We start from the raw sequence: 17,052 nt of genomic DNA, 5'->3' as shown, positions 1-17,052 counted from the left end.
ACTTTTCAATGTATGGCTAGCTCCAAACTTTTTAAAAAAAAATTTTTTTTCGATGTAGGTTTTGCATTTTGATGTGGTATGCTTTGGATTGTGAGCAGTTAATCATACTGAGATGTTTTTCAGTGAGATCTGTCTTTCCAAACTGTTTCATTTTCATCTGACTTTTCGTTCATCCTATTTGTGAAGTATTTGTACTCTACCATAATTATGACTTTCCTCATACAATAAAAAAAAAAATAATTGTATAAAATTCTTGATTTTATACATTTTTTTTTTTCATGGCATTAAAGTTTCACTCTTGGAATACTTTTTTTTTTTTAAATATAAAATTGCCTATTATTTTCTATAATTTTGACTTAATTTTTGTAAAATACATTTTATCTTTTGACATTGCAATTTCAATTTGTAAAAGTCCATATTAATTTTCGAGAATTAAAAAAAAAATCTAATAGGCTAATTTTTTTTTAATCAGTCCAAATGTATACAAGACTTGTAGAGGAAAAAAAAAATATATATATATATATATATATATATATATATATGTTGTAGTGTCCTGACTTTTTACACGAAATTATGACTTCATTTTTCTAATGACTTTTGACATTATTATTATTATTATTATTATTATCCAACGATTTTCTTCTGCTCAGCTGGGGTGGGGTTAAGAAAAAACATAACATTAAATTACCCAATTATTCCTCGAATAATTCTGACTTGATTTTCATATGTTTGCCAGCTGTTTTTCTTCTTAAAATGTCGTCTCAATTCTGTAGAATTAAAGTAAATTTTCAAGATTTCACATTCAATTACCTATTTATTATTGTAATATTCAACTTGATAAAACTTTTTTTTTTTTTTACTTTTCATATTCAAACATTTTCTTCATAATAGGTATTACTGGAAATGAAAAAGGCGCAAAGCAAACAAAGCAGAATTTTATTACTGTCATGGTAATACTGGCGATCCCATAGCATAAAGTCCAGACCATAAAATGTCTAATCAGACTGTGTGCGCTTATCACCGATAGTTCCACTTTTTTCCACACCCGCCCACCCACACGCTGGAGGACTCATCATATATATAGTAATACACCTGACACAGGAATCCCCTCTGTGTTATTTTGTGCTTTCACCTGCAAACATGTGTACGGGTGCGTGCTCCAAGGTCATTGCTGTGCCTCTCTACATCCTGGCATTGTTGTCCATCATCTGCAACATCGTGCTCTTCTTCCCTGACCTCAAGACCGAGTTTGCGGCCGCGGATCGAGATGGACATCCCAGGATCACTGAGGAGGTTAAATACATGGGGGGAGTGATCGGAGGAGGAATAATGGTGAGCAGCTGGATACATGACAATGACCATAAAATGGCCGATTTTTTTTGTATGTTTTCCTTAATGGGTTCTTGAGACTTTTTTTGTGGGTCTGCTCATGGTTACGCTTCATTTTGTAAGCAAAACTAGCTTTGGGGGCTGAATTTTCAAGTGTTTCGTTGAATCATTAAGCTCCGCCCACACACAATGAAAAAAAATGCAATTGAAAGGTAGTGTTTATTAAAAAAAAAATGTAAAAACTTCACTTTTTGTCATGAATTGATAGTATAGTAAATATTACCTGTGAACGAAATCTGCCAACTCTGGCCCAATCGTGTCTTGATTTGCAATAAACCACCGCGCCTGAGAAAAAACAAAAATCAGAGACAGAAGGCATGACTCATGAGGTCAATCATTTGTTACATATCTGCGGGCATACTGACGCGGCCTTGCAAAAATCAAACTTCAAACCGATAACATTTAGTGTTTTGTTAACTCAGTTTTGAAAAAAAGCACTTTTACGGGTTAACAATGTAAAAGGTCAACATCAAAAGCTCCCCCTTTATTATTGACCATCTGTGAAGTATATGTGCATCAAATTTTGTAGAAATCTGACAAAATTCAACTAGTTCACATTTGAGGCACACCAAGAAAGGATGAAAATGAGCCTAAAATGGCTGCTTTGATACAAAATGGCTGACTTTCTTTGTAGTTTTGACAGGACTGGATCTGACTTAAGGATGTGTTTGTGGCACCCGTGAAAATGGTTTAAAAAAAAAAAAAAAAAAAAAAAAGACTCCAAATGGGCACATTGAAACAAAACAGCAATTTTTCTTTGTGCTTTCCTGCATGCGGTCTTGAGACTGACTCGAAAATACAATTCTCTGAACACAAATGTCACTTTTTCTTTACTATGCGTCTTCTGTTGCTGCTTCAATCTGAAAGGTCCTCATTCCCGCCATCCACATTCACCTGACCAGTTCTGGCAAATGCTGTGCCAACCGCTGCGGGGTAAGTGCAAATAAAGCTACGTGTTGTTTTTTTTTTACACAACAAAAAAAAAGCTTCTATTGACACGGTGTCACTCCGCGCAGATGTTCCTGTCTATCGGTTTTGCAGCCGTCGGTGTGGCGGGGGCCGTGTACAGCCTGAGCGTGGCCGCGCTTGGCCTTTCCAATGGGCCGCTGTGCTTCTGGAGCAATCAGCAAAATCCCTCGCCAAGTTGGGGGGCTCCTTTTGCGAACAGGTATCCGTTGGTTCGATGTTTGGCATGAAATGATTCTATCTATAAAGTTGTGGGGGGGACTAAAGCAATGTAAAGAATTAAGCAGTTGGCGCCATGATGAAATTTATTGTGACATCAGGGCAGTATAAACATCGAAACTCCTTAGTTAGCTGCAATAATATGAGTCATTCTTGGCAGAGGATAAAGAAACGATTCTTGTGAGTATTAGGGCTGCTCGATTATGGAAAAAAAACAAAACAATCATGATTATTTTGGCAACAACTGAAATCACGATTATTATTTTTTTGGTACAAAACAAGAAAATGTTTAAGCATTTAAAAATGTTTAGACCAATTAAAAAAAAAAAAGAAACCCTATTATTATAAGTTCCTTTTAGACCAAACAGTATTTATATATATATATATATATATATATATAAATAAATAAATAAATAAATAAATAAATTATATATATATATATATATATATATATATATATATATATATATATATATATATATATATATATATGTTATTTTATTTTTTATTTTGGTAAAAACTTGAAGTTGGAGTGCAGCATGCGCACTGTGCAGTAGGACGATCATTTATTTATTTTTTTGGTACAAAACAAAGAAAATGTTTAAACATGAAAAACAAAAAAAACAAAAATTAAGACAAATATTATTCTTTGAGCTGCGATTGGCTGGCAACCAGTCCAGGGTGTCCCCCGCCTACTGCCCGAAGTCGGCTGGGGATAGGCTCCAGCACCCCTGCGACCCTTGTGAGGAAAAGCGGTCAAGAAAATGGATGGCTGGAATATTCTTTGAAACACTATAATTATGCAAGTTCCTTTTGGATGAAACAAAATTTATCAAATTAGTTATTTTGAATTTTTAAAAAGGTGCAAGTGTATAAATGTAAACAACTTGAAAGTATTATTAATAGTATTAATAACCTTGTTTTACTATTATGCTGATTTTGTAATGGTGGCGTGTAATATTTGAAATTGTAATTGAATTTCGATTAATTATACAGCCCTAGTGCGTATTTGTGTTAGCATGAAGATAGTGAAGGGAAGTTTGTTTAGTTTGAAAGTAATCTCGAACTGTGAGTTTTTGGGATAAAAATTCTTCTCTATCTGCCAAACTTCTGCCCCATGTTAAGTAAGTTGAGTATCTGAAGTTCGAGCTCACAAGTGAAAGCAAAAAAAAAAAAAAAAACTGGCTGAGTGACGATGAAGTCAGGTGACTTGAATCTCAAGTCGCTACTCTACACTATCTCCAAAAGATGACATCACACAATGACTGCCAACCATCCCTCTATTATTTGTCACTTGCAGCAGTGGGAGCTACCTGACAGAAAAGCACATGTGGAATTGGTGCGTCATCCCCGAGGGCGTAGTTGAATTCAACGTGGGGCTGTTCTCCACCCTGTTGGTTGCGGCCTGCGTTGAACTGGTCCTCTGCTCCATTCAAATGATCAACGGGCTTTTCGGATGCATCTGCGGCACCTGTACCGGAAAAGAGGTATGCAGAGGTTGACAGGGCTCCCTTTTGGGCACACTTTCATACTAAGAGTACCACATTAGAGTGTGTTTAATAGTGGAGAATAAGACATGATTGTACTGATTAGTGGACAAATTGGGGTGGGATTGCATCATGATACAGTGATTACATCATCAATAATGCACTGGAAGAAAAACTATGATACATTTATTTGAGTTAGGGATTAACAAAATCACTTCGATTGTGATATAACGTGGCCAAAGCTGATATGATGATAGAGTAACTTGTAAAATGATATTTTGACAACGATATCTACAAACTTATCTATAATATATCAGTGTCTATTAGAGGTGTGATCATAAAATAACTAAATGGTATCAGCATCTCTTATCAACGGGAACACAATACAGTTATGCAATATGTGGATATACTTGAAGTCGGGCAAAAATCGATATATTATCAAGATGTCTGCATGTGTCTTTCAACAGTAAGCCTGGCGAGACAAATGCTCGAAGACGAGATGACGATCGAACGCATCGGAGCCAGCGAACGAACGTATCAACTTCAGATTCATTTTGTAATTGAAGAAAGACAGTTTGGGAAATCGTTTTTACACCATGTCGGCGCTCCTATTTCTCGATTATGTGATTAACTTTTTCGTCTTTCCTTAACTGACATGCTCACAGCTATCATGGTTATGCTCCATTACAGTCTGTGTGCGTACATGTATGAACATATTTTGTAATAAAGCTCACAACAAACACAGCGGCTTCACGTTTGACACTGAAAATACTGAAGCGGGGACATAGGGAGACACTTTTTTAAAATCTTATTTAAAGAAGGAAGGAAATGAGGAGCTTAACTTTTAGCTTTAACAGTGCAAAATTTCATGGATTTTTAAAGTCAGCATGAAATGAAAAAGCATGTGCAGTAAATTTAAAATCTCTGGCTATTTTTTTCTGGTGGATCATCGGACTGTAAATTCCCCCGTCTTTGGTATGTCATATTTATTTTTGGGAGGAATTGTGTGAGAAATTTTCAACCACTCTACCGCACAAAAGATCAGTGTTGACACGAGACATCTTGTGTTCATAACAGACACTTCTCAGTCACTAATGCATTACAGTACATCAGAGTCTACACTGCTACACACAAACAAACAATCTAAGCGCTGTTTGAAAAATTCAAAATCATTATCAGCATTTGTGATGTTTTCCTAACAGTTCCCCGAAGGTTTTATTTAGTCCACTCCAGGCTGGATTAAGCAGATGGGAGGGGGGGGGGGGATGTTGTTTGAGCGATGGTGGTTATGGAAGCCCGCAGTCAGGTTTCAAGTCTTGCATAGAGACTCCATGGGGAATAAACGTCTATTTAGCCAGTAACAGGACACTATAAAGGCAAATATTTGTTTTGTGCGTACTGGAGATGAACTTCAACTGGGCGCCATGCGTAGATGAGGAGCAACAGATTTATCTTCGCCGCAGTCCACGTCAGAAAATATTCCAAGAGCAGGTGAGTAACTGCTAACTGGGGCACATTTGTGTGTGAAATTTCAAGCAGACTTTTGGTGGGAGGGGTTTGGCCAATTGTAGCCAATTGGTAGTGCTGGTTGTCTGGCGAAACTCATGCCAGGTAATGGCAGTGATGTTAAAATAGAAATGTGTGAGAAATTTGAAGTCAGACTTTTTTGGCGGGTGACCCGGTGAGGGATGTTTCTGTCGTAAAATTAGTACTTTTTTTTTTTTTTTTGTTCTAACATTGTTTGACAAATGTCAAGTTTTGGCCGAGTATAGACATGTCGAAATGTGGGGAAAGCCTGAGGCGACATGAAGGAAGTGTTGGTCGAGTTCCGTCTTGTCCATACATGCGCCTGGCTTTAAGGCCAGTTCTAATTCCCCACTTATCAGCTTATGGTTCAGGCATTTGGAACAACAGTTGGGAGTAATCTTGTATGGATGATCCTGTATAAGAAACATAGCCTGAATTGGCACAGGTTAACTCTGCTTTGGTATAGTATACGCTTGCATAATACAAACAAGCGAAAATGTTCCAATTTAAACGACAGCTGCAGAAATGCCTTGTTGGGTGCATTTTTTTCTTACGTCACCTTAGGGGCTCCTTAAATAACAGTTAATCAATTACAAATAAATGAAATGAAAAATAACATAAGACTATATTGCGTTATTATTACATTTTTAACAACAGTCACATTAAACCAAATCATTTGAATGTGTGATATTATTAAAATAAACTATTTTACATAATAGTACAGGAAAATTAGTACAGGAAATCTCATTCATTGTGTTTGCTTTATTCTCATTACTATTTATATTGTAGATTCCGACTGAAGGCATCAAAACTAAGAATGAACACGTGGAGTTATGTACATAAAAAATGTGAAATACTGAAACGTTTTAGATTCTAGTTTCTTTGAAATGGCCACCCTTTGCTCTGATTACTGCTTTGCATACTCTTGGCATTATCACCTCTGGGAAGTCCTTCAATACTGTTGGAAAACCACTTCAGGTGACTACTCTTAAAGCTCATCGAGGGAATGCCAAGACTGTGCAAAAAAAATAACAAATAAAAATCATCAGAGCAATGAGTGACTATTTTGAAGAATCTAGAATATAAAACATGTTTTCAATTATTTCATAATGACGTTAATAATCTATTTTTAACACGTTATAAAGAGGAGCTTATGATTATACACTGCTAAAAAAAAATAAAGGAACAAGTTTCCTTAATTCCTTAATTGTTTTGATTATTTTTAGCAGTATAGAAAGCTTAAGTATAGCAATATACAGCAAGATATACATAGCATATGCACTGTTCAAAATACCACTTTGTTCCTTTAATTTTTTAGCAGTATATATTAATTTAACGGGGAAAATGGAAACGGCTGCTCACTTGACGGTTTTATTTTGGAAGTGACCGGACATGCTTCCCACCTTGGCTACACTTTTATTTTGCAAGTGAACGGAAGTCATCGGCATCTTTTGTCTCGCTCGCGCGCCGCCAGCTCATCTATCTCTTGTTTGCACAATTAAGCAGCGCGAGGAGATAAAAATCACAACGACTGCGACGTCTTTCGGCCCCGCTCCCTATCCGAACCCCAGCCCCGGCCCGGTTCACCTCATCCCCGCAGCGAGATGTTCCGAGCTCCCGGCGGCTGCACACGAACAACACCGCCGCCGCCGATACCGGTCCGGGGACACAGCGATGCTTTTCAAACGGAGAGCCAGGTAGCGTTTGCATTCTGCAGAAGGGAGGAAAAACGGTGCAGATTGAGGAAAAACCGGCGAAATTGCGATGTTGGGATTGTGTAGGGAAATAAACGCAGACCTAGAGGGGGTGGGTTGTGGGGGCGCCCTCCTCCTCCTTCTCACGCAAAGGCCTTTCTTTCTCCGTTTTTTTCCCCCTTTCTTTTTTTCTCTTTAAAAAAAAAAAGAGGTGGGCAAAGAGCGGTCAGCTACGTTTTTAAATCGGGCCCAACCGAGCATACATTTTCTAGTCCTGTAATATGTGTTGCATCTGTTATTAAAAAAAAAAAAAAAAAGATTGATGAAGTTGCAAGAAAAAAAGTCGTAATGCTACGATTAGAAAAAATGCTTAACATTATGTGGAAATAGTCTCTTACAAAAAAAGTCTTGATGTTTCAAGAACAAGGTTGCAGTATTGGGTGGAAACAAACAGAAAGAAGAATGTGGAGAATGTAGAAAAAGCCATAGTGGCAAAGAGCCTAAATGTTATGAGAATGACATAATGTGGGAGGGGGGGGAAAAAAATCACAATGATTCAAGAATAACGCCATAATATGGGTAAGATATAATGTAATTTGAGAAAAGTTGCAATGCTCCAAGAAAAAAAGTTGTTCAACATATGACGTGAAATTGTGCGTAACGATGAAGACTAGATTTTTGAGGTTCTGGCCACAAATGTCACATATAGTGATGTGGTTGATTTTGTGCACCTGGCAGGATGTTGCGAGGGCTGGTGTGTGGCCGATTGGGGCCGCTTTGGATGTGGAAAGCTCTGCTGCTCTTCGTGGCCATCGTTTTCGCTGGACAACTGCTGGGCATTATCTTCAGCAAGAGGTAAATTGAGGTTTTTTCTACCTACCTGTCATAATATCACAGGGACAAAGTCATATTATTGAGATAAGTCATCTTTTGGTTAGACAAAGAAGTAAAGTTATGAGAAGAGATCTGTCGTAACATGGCGTGAACATAATCTTACCAACAGAAGTCCGCCATTTTGGAACACAAAGCCCTTGTATTCTTACAATATTGGGAAAAATAAAGTCGCAATAGTATATCAAGAAAATCACACTTGCAGGAAATAAATGTCTGTGTTTTCCTTTCCAGCAGCGTCCAGCCAGCCGCTCGGTCCATCTTCTCATCCCCTGACGCCCAGGGCCCGTCCCTGGGCCCCTGTCGGCCCCACACCCACATCATGTTCCTCAAGACCCACAAGACGGCCAGCAGCACCGTGCTCAACATGCTGTACCGTTTCGGGGAGGAACGCGGCCTCCGCTTCGCCTTGCCGCTGGGCTACCAGCTGGGCTACCCGCTGCCCTTCAGCGCCCACAGGGTCAAAGGCTACCGGGGCCCTCGAGTCGTCGAGTTCCACATCATGGGCAATCACATGAGATTTCAGAAAGCTGAGGTGAGTGCGTGAGGGGATGGGAAAAACTAAATACTAAATTTCAACCGATAATTTGCTGCTTTGTATGGTTGATACAGATAAAGATAAATTTATGTTTTTATATTTAATATAGTCGTCATATAATCTGCAATTTGTGCGCTAGCGCTATGAATGCCATAACTTTGGCATTAATGGCTTTAGACTTTTCACCGTGTTTAAAAATGGTTTTTATAGTTATATAGTATACACAGAATGGGCACAGTCTCACACAGGTTGTTGCTGTTAGCTTAGCGCCGTTAGCTTGGCGCCGTTAGCTTAGCGCCATGAGCTGCTGCAGCTGCCGTTTCATGTTCGTTCAAAAGGGCTTTGCCGCAATGAGGGATTTTCAGGTGAGCAGAAGCCTTCTTTCCCCCTCTCGGAATCCTTGCTGAACATGTTTTGATCTTCTGCCATGGAGAAAAACGACCACACTGGTGAGGAGGACATGTTGATTGCTACGTGCTAGTTTGCTACTAGTGTGGGCCAAGCTTCGTTTATACAGACTTTACTCAATCTATCGGACCATTTTATCGGATAGAACGTACCTTTCAGGCCGATCAAAAATGACATTATCTGTTCCCAAATCGGCAGATATTTTATCGGTTCGATAAATATCGTGCATCCCTACTAAATACAGTATGTCACAAATAAAAAAAATCCCTGTTGTCTGTCTTTTGTGGTCTCCTAGGTGGAGAAGGTAATGCCTGCAGACACCTTCTACTTCTCCATCATCAGGGACCCCGTGGCTCTGGCTGAGTCGTCCTTCGCTTATTACAAAGAAGTAGCGCCCGCCTTCCGGAAAGCCAAAGGCTTGGGCGACTTTGCGGACGATCCTGGCAAGTACTACGACCCCCGCGCCCGCAACAACCACTACGCCCGCAACTTGCTGTGGTTCGACTTCGGCATGGACCACAACGCCAACTTCTCGGTGGTTCTGGCACGGCACGGCGAAGCCGTGGTGCGCCAGACCTTCAAGCTGGTCTTGGTGTCCGAGTTTTTTGACCAGTCCATGATCCTCCTGCGGCACGCCCTGTGCTGGCCTCTGGACGCCGTCGTGTCGTTCAGCCTCAACGCGCGGCAGCAGAAGCCGGACGGCGGAGGCGGCGGCGCTCTGGCCGACAGCTGGGTGGGCAAAGTTCGAGGCGGGCGCTCGCCAGCCAAAGCGCCGCCCAATCTGGTCCTCACGGAGGCGCAGCGGGAGAAGCTGCGCCAGTGGAACGCTTTGGACTGGCACTTGTATCAAGCCTTCAACCGGACCTTCTGGCGGCAAGTGGACGCCTTCGGCGCGGCCCGGATGGAGCGGGAAGTGGCTCTCCTGAGGAGCCGGCGCGAAGCCCTCGCCGGGGCCTGCCTGCGAGACGGCGGCAAGCCCGTGGAGGCCCACCGCATCCGGGACAAAACCATCAGGCCCTTTCAGAGTGGCTTGGTGAAGATTCTGGGTTACGAGCTGCAGCCAGGGCTGGACAACAGCACCAGGACGGCCTGCTTGAGGATGATCCGTCCTGAGATCCAATATAAAGACGCGCTGGACGCCAAACAGTTCCCGCGGGCACAGTCGCTGCAAGCCCCACCGGGGCAGCAGAGCCCCATGTTAGCCTCTGACAGGTCTTTTTTCAAACAAGACCCTTCCAGGACAGGGGAGAAGGGACGGGACCCAGGAGGGAGGACAGGGGAAGAGGGGCCACGGGACTGGGACGGAAGTCGCTTACTGAGCCGCAACCGCAACGACTCCGCAGTGAGGACAAAGAAGCGGCCGGTGGTTTAAATGGAGTGTGATTGAACTAAAACTTTCCGTTTTACTTCCACTTTCCAGCCTTTTGATTGTGGAGGCTTCCAGCTGGAAGACTGTTTGTTTATCTTCAATGAAAGGACCTACGGACGAGTGCATTAGGGCCACACACAAAACAAAATGTCCAATCATGAGAAAAAAAGTCCTGAAGTTACAGCGTTGCAAGGAAAAATTGTGTCATTTTACGAGAGGAAAAATGAAGTTACCAGATAAAGTTACGATTTTACCTGAATAAAGTCGCAGTATTACAACAAAAGAGCCGTAAAGTTACTAGAAAAAGTTTTATAGGAATAACGTCAAGGGAAAAAAAACGTAAACAAGAAAAAAGGGTCAGAAGGGAGATAACGTTTTTAATAGCAAATTTCTGTTGTATGCGAATAAAACCACAATATGAATAGAAAAGTCATATAGTTCCCAACTATATTTTGTAATAGTTACAGAAAGAAAGTTGTCATTTTGCAAGGAATAATTCGTAATGCTACAGGAGTAAATGCCCTTTTATTCACCTGGAGAACTGGACTATGTGTCCTTTTGGTATGCATTCTCGTCTGCGCGTTCGCGAAGGCAATTTCCGCGCTGTCCAGCACCGCCACCTGGTGGCCGGGAGGGACAAAAATAGAACTGATGTTTTCAGTCAAAGCCCAAAAGAAAAACATTTTGACAATAAAAGTCGTCAAGTTAAATAAATTGTAGGAAATTTTGCAATTTCGGGTTAGGAAGTTACTGGAATAAGGTTGTAATGTTACAATAACTGTGTTTTATTTTTGAATTAAGTTGTACTCTGAGAAAAAGTCGCACTATTACAGGAATTAAGTTGCAATGTTAGGAGAAAATAAAATCCTATTTAGCCATTGTAAAAGTGTAGTATTACCACAAAAGATTGCAATGTTACAAGAATAAAACCATGATAGTGCAAGAACAAATTCCGTAGTTGCACACACACAAAAGAAAAAAAAATCATTATTTTGTAAGAAAAAAAAATTGGGAATGTTACAGAAGTTATTATAACAACATATTGTAACGTTCCCAGAATAAAGCTGTATTGCGAGAAAATATTTTCAATATTACAGGACAAATGTAATTTGTTCTCCTCAAACAAATCCAACTTTTTCTAGTAATTTTTGGGCTCTTTTTCATTTCAGAGTAAGCCAGTACTACTTTTGTTGGACTTAAAAGGTTACACTGTCTGCCCGTTACTGTCCCCTTGGTGTACTTATACATGCTTAAAACGGTACTATACTTGGAGTATTATTTTGAAAGGTACTTTGTCAGGCTGGAATGAAGTATTTCATGTGTTGCACAGCAAGAATGTAATAGCAGTAAAAGCAAGATGAACGACTGGATCGAACATTCACATATTATGTGAGATTATATGAAGAACCGTCATGCTTTTAGTCATCAAATTATGATGTTCAGTTTCCTACAAAATTCTTGTGAGATGTTTTTAGGAATCGTACCAAATTTCCTCAAATAGTGGCCCCCCTGTTTTTTTAAACACCGTGCCTCAATTAATGCCACGAACAAATAAGCAGTGTTTTTATTATTTATTAAAGTAGATACAGTATGTATTATTTTATTGATGAGTATTTATTTGTACAGTCTGATATTCTAAAAATGCTTTGGTGCGAATGAAGGCCTTTTCTCTAATAAAAACACAGTACTCTGCACTAAATAAACATCCTTGGCCACTATTTGAGGAATACATGCACACCAGAGAAGCCAGATCATGTGATACTTGTCTTTTTTTTTTTCTTTTTTCTCCCACCGCATGGTTTTCCGGACCCAAACAATGCGTCCATTGATAATTTGTCACCGGACTCTGGATGTTCGAGTTGACAATAACTTTAGTGTTCAAGTCCATGAAATAAAAAGTCACACAAACAGACAACTGAATACCGAGTTAAGTTTTCTGCTCTACATCGACATGTACTCTACGTAAAGTAACAATAAAGCAGCAAAAGATGGGAATTTTAGTTCTGTTTATGTGAAATTAAAAGGTTTAACAGTAAGTTAATGAATAATAATTCATTGCTTTTCCGGAAAGTGATACTTAAGTTACAATATATATATATATATATATATATATATATATATATATATATATATATATATATATATATATATATATATATATATATATATATATATATGTATATATAATTTTATTTTATTTTTTTTCCCAGGACAAAAAAAAAGTCATAGCTTTACAAACAAATTACAATGTTACAATAATATACACTATACAGTATATGATAAATTTTTGGAGAACTCGAGTCGGCAATGCACTTTCAGCCATTTATTGACGTGTCAAACAGTTAATGAGAACACAAACAAAAAGCTGCTGTAGGCCACAATCAATGCCCAGACGTTCACACGCCACACCAACCCTACTCTAGGTCCTGACGTCACTCACTAGACCACGCCCCTTAAAAGGCAAACATCATGAATGTTACAGGACATCCAGTAGTTCTTAAAAAAAAAAAACTTATTTATTAACATCCTGTTTTATTACTTTAATTTGCACAGTTAACGTACAATGTTATTGTTTATTAAATAGCCACAATGTTGTGAAGAAACGTGTAACATGGACAAAAATGCTCCATGGTAAGACTTACAATCATTAGTTTTTCCAGGAAAAAAAGTAAACATGTGATTAAGTTGTTAAGAGGAAAAGACATAATATGAAGAAAATGCATTTCATGAGAAATAACAATTAGTTGTTTTTCCAAGATAAAAGTAGTAAAATGACATTGTAGAAAATAGCAATGTTATGAGAGAAAAATAATATAATTAAAAATGTTTCATTAAAAGACCGAGTTGCCAAAATAATTTGTTTAAAATGATAAATGATCAGGTCTAATTAACAGCAATTTTTATATTTTTCAAAATTACCCAATTGGTATTCTATGTCCTAAATCCAATTTGTGCAATATTGTATATTTAAAATAAATATTTTTTCCGTTTTGCTTTTTGTTTTTTAAATCAAGCACAACAGCTGCCAGCCGACCAACCAGCTCGGCGAGAATCTCGCTCTCCTCGATCGATTACTTTGGTCTGATAAAAACTAGAGCCGATACAAAGCCGCATCGATTAACCACTCTTGTGTTTATCAGCAAATAACCATCAGATGTGAACTAACTGCGGACTTTTTTGTTTGTTTCTACCGACTACGATATTTACGGTACGCGTGTCCGTCTTTGAAGACGTCCGCCTTCCCGTTAGTTTACATGGCAACATATGGTTAGTTAGCGCAACTTTTTTGACAGCCATGGAGTCGCTGTTTGAACACACTGTCTATTTTCCCGCCGCTGGTGAGGCTGCAGACCCGGCGGACTGCAACTCTCTTCAGCAGAGAACGCACTTTTACCTCGGGGAGACCGTCCATTTTCTTCTGGTGCTGCGTAAAGGTAGTTTGTTAAGGGCAAAGCAAATGGGCGACTTGTATGCTGTTGCGACCGTTGGCGCCCAGCTCGACGACGTTCGGTTCGACTCGAATAACAGCGTAGAAGAAGAAGGAGAAGCGGAGGAGGACCAGAGTGACATTTTTGTTGAGCATCACAGAAGAATAATCGGCAACTCAACCCAGAAGTTCGTTGAGTGCTGCCTATTTATTAACCATAACAATGTTCGTCCTGGGATGGAACCGGTCAAGGTTAGGACCATTTTTTTTAAGGGGCGTGGCCTGTTTTGTCCTGTTCGATAAACGGTGCAAGTGGCTCCCCTTGCCCACATACGAGGGCATGACAGTAACTTGCTCCAAGGGTGATTTTGTGCTCTGCTTGTTTTGCAGTCAACAGCATTGTCTGAAGAACAGGTTTACTTCCGTCTTATGGTTACTTTGGACAAGCTTCCAGTCAACACGCTCCACGCCAAGGTCAATCTATTTGCTAGTTACCATGTATTATTTTCATAAGAGGAAAATACATAATTAAAACAAAATCATTTTTAGTAGCAAGTCACAATAATATGAGTAAAACGTTTTAATAATATTGCTCCACACTATTTGCTGTGTTTGAACTAGATTGTGCTGACCGTGTGGGAGCAGGATGAAGACCAGGTGGAGGTGAAGGAACACGGCTACCTCGGTCTCCTGCAGCTCTGCTCGCCAGCTCGCACTTTCCGAGAGGACCTCAACAAATTCAAGGCACAGGGTACAGTTTGATTTATGTAGTGTTTATCAACACCATGCATATAGCATCTACACAATCATGAGCCCATGTTACATCAACAACTGTTTGCAGTATCAGTTATTCCAACACAACAACACAAAGTACATTCACGTCACTCACAATTTCTGACCTGTGGCCTCCTCTTCCCCCAGTCAGCAGCACTTTGAATGTTCTGCCGCCCCCCAGTGTCTGGTGTCAGCAGCTGACAGTCTCCGGGAAACACTTGACGTTCCTCAAAGGTCTGGCGCGTCGTCTACACGCCCGCCGAATCGCGAGGCTTCCGCTTTGATGGCCCCACCACATTCTCGCCCTTAGTGTTGAACGGCGGCTCTCGAGAGGAGCTTTGCATCACAGACGTGAGGATCCTTCCCAACTACAACTCATCCTACCTTCCCATGATGCCGGACGGTTCCGTTCTGATCGTAGACAACGTCTGGTAATTGACACGTTTACGCTGAAAAATGGCGGAAATGCTGAGGTCTCATTCTGGCGTTTCTGAAGCCACCAATCAGCTGAGGTGACTACGGCATCGTTTTACCGAGTGGACAGCGAGTGGTCTCGTCTCCCAAGCACGCTGGGCACCCTAGAAGAGCACAACTTCCTGTTCAGGCTGCAGCTCCAGGACACTGACGACGACCACTCAAGTGAAGTGAGGCTGAAGCGCCAAGGGAAACTCGTTATGGCTCATGAAAATTCACAAACGCCCAAAATTGGCAGCTTTTTATGATGAGTGTGTATTTTGCGTGTAGGGTTTGGAAGTTCCACTGGTTGCTGTGTTAAAATGGCGCGCATCAACACTCCCTCACACGAGGTCAGCGCTCCGTTATCGTGTGCCAACCGTCGCCTGTCTCCACTGGCTGACATGACTTCATTTTCTCCCCAGACACATTGCCACTTTTTACTCACTGCCCAGCATCCGCTTAAATCGCCCTCGGCTGGTGATGACCGCTTCCTGCCCGAGCGCTGTCAGGCCTCACGAGAGCTTCCGAGTCAAGTACACCCTGATCAACAACCTGCACGACTTCCTGTCCGTCCGACTACGCTGGAATTTTCAGGGTGAGTTCTCCTGGCACGTCGCGTCGCCTCGCTTCCATTCTGTCCTCCAATCATCTGGCTCACGCAGGAGGCGGCCGCCGGGACCCCGAGGTGGCGGCGGTGGTGTGCCAGTCTCCCTTCAGCAACCTGGGACGCTGCAGGAAGGGCTCCAGCATCTCTTTTTCCATCACCTTCCAGATTCTTGGACCGGGACTCTTTGAGGTACAGGGCCAGCAAAACGTCAACAAATTTTGAAACTCAGCGATGAGCTTTTTCATTTTTTCTTTTGCTGCATTCCTGACACCTCAGTTAAGCCAACACATGAAAATGAAGCTGCAATTCACGGCACTTCCCGAGGAGGCACAATCGCCCCAGAAGTGCGCGACCCCCTCCACCGGCAGCGTGGGACGATCCCTGAGTTTTTCCCACCAACAGCTGCCTTTTAGACCACAACACGTCAGGTATGGAGGGACTCGCAAAGATGCTAACAGTACTTAGCGGCTAATGTGTTTACATGGCTATCAAGTGGCTTTTTCTTCATGTGAAAATGTGATCATTTAGCAGCTAACCAGTTTTTCTTAATGGTGACACACTAACTAACGCTAACAGATGCTGTTTTTCAGGACAGGCAGCATGATGGAGCGTTCATTCGGCAGTCCTCCCTACGCCACCCAAGAGCAAAGCCTGGTTTCACCAGACAAGGTTGCTAAAAGAGAATGTAAAGTGTTTGTGCTGGAGCACCTCAGGATGTAAAGAGATTCTAGTAAAATATCCATCCATTTTCTGTTGTGGTTGATAAACAACCTGGTACATGCAACTGTTGACAACCCTTGGGTGAAAATTGCTTGATTGTTCGCCAGCCAATCTCAGGGCACCTGCTGTATTGACGAACAACCATTCAGAATTATCCTGACACCAATGGACCAATTAAAGATGTCTTGTATTATAGAATGGGAGACGTCGATCCAACTGAAGTCTTTACACTGGTTTTATTTGAATTATTTATTTGAAATATTTATTTTAGTTTGTTCTGCTCATTTCAATGCTTAGTTTTGATACACTGGATGTAAGCAAATAAAGCCATGTTTACATGCTTACAGACTTGATTTCTCATAATGTTTCAATTTTATTATCTTCATGTGTTTACTTATTTGTCTTTAATTTGTGACTTATCTTGAATTCTTAATAATACTATTTGAACTTATTTTTCATTCCATATTTCCACATAAAATGTCTTATTTTGCGCACAATATTCTGCCTTTATTTTCATATTTACAATATTGTCATTCATTCAGTTTTTTGTTTTTTTTTATCTTGAGAGTATTCTCGAAAA

At 40.6% G+C, this 17,052-nt stretch overlaps 3 protein-coding genes across 7 annotated transcripts; all 3 read left to right on the top strand.

Moving 5' to 3' along the window:
* The first annotated feature begins 1,120 nt into the window (after positions 1–1,120).
* Positions 1,121–4,803, top strand: tm4sf21b (transmembrane 4 L six family member 21b). Its single transcript, XM_077500428.1, has 5 exons — positions 1,121–1,332; positions 2,257–2,322; positions 2,406–2,557; positions 3,875–4,061; positions 4,529–4,803. Exons 1-5 carry the CDS (start codon positions 1,141–1,143, stop codon positions 4,529–4,531), a joined length of 600 nt encoding a protein of 199 aa, XP_077356554.1. The 5' UTR covers positions 1,121–1,140; the 3' UTR covers positions 4,532–4,803.
* A 538-nt stretch (positions 4,804–5,341) lies between these two features.
* On the top strand, positions 5,342–10,771 carry gal3st4 (galactose-3-O-sulfotransferase 4). 5 transcript variants are annotated; one of them, XM_077500422.1, is made up of 5 exons: positions 5,342–5,552; positions 7,092–7,285; positions 8,021–8,137; positions 8,411–8,708; positions 9,415–10,771. In XM_077500422.1, the coding sequence occupies exons 1-5, from the start codon at positions 5,466–5,468 to the stop codon at positions 10,489–10,491; spliced, it is 1,773 nt and encodes a 590-aa protein (XP_077356548.1). In that variant the 5' UTR covers positions 5,342–5,465; the 3' UTR covers positions 10,492–10,771. The 5 variants fall into 5 exon arrangements, with proteins under 5 accessions (XP_077356548.1, XP_077356547.1, XP_077356550.1 ...); XM_077500421.1 differs by having other exon boundaries at positions 8,408–8,708; XM_077500424.1 differs by lacking the exon at positions 7,092–7,285 and having other exon boundaries at positions 5,352–5,552.
* A 2,781-nt stretch (positions 10,772–13,552) lies between these two features.
* Positions 13,553–16,825, top strand: trappc14 (trafficking protein particle complex subunit 14). The gene is given in 11 exon segments (XM_077500427.1): positions 13,553–14,167; positions 14,306–14,389; positions 14,537–14,666; positions 14,837–14,923; positions 15,000–15,120; positions 15,186–15,333; positions 15,434–15,495; positions 15,568–15,765; positions 15,767–15,941; positions 16,029–16,180; positions 16,343–16,825. Coding segments are annotated over 11 exon segments (1,671 nt in total). The 5' UTR covers positions 13,553–13,783; the 3' UTR covers positions 16,473–16,825.
* Positions 16,826–17,052: the final 227 nt, after the last annotated feature.

Source organism: Festucalex cinctus, chromosome 16 (genome assembly GCF_051991245.1).
Source record: "Festucalex cinctus isolate MCC-2025b chromosome 16, RoL_Fcin_1.0, whole genome shotgun sequence".
NCBI classification, from domain to species: Eukaryota; Metazoa; Chordata; class Actinopteri; order Syngnathiformes; family Syngnathidae; genus Festucalex; species Festucalex cinctus.
The sequence above is the reverse complement of the archived record's forward strand: the minus strand, read 5'-3'. Positions and strand labels throughout refer to the sequence as shown.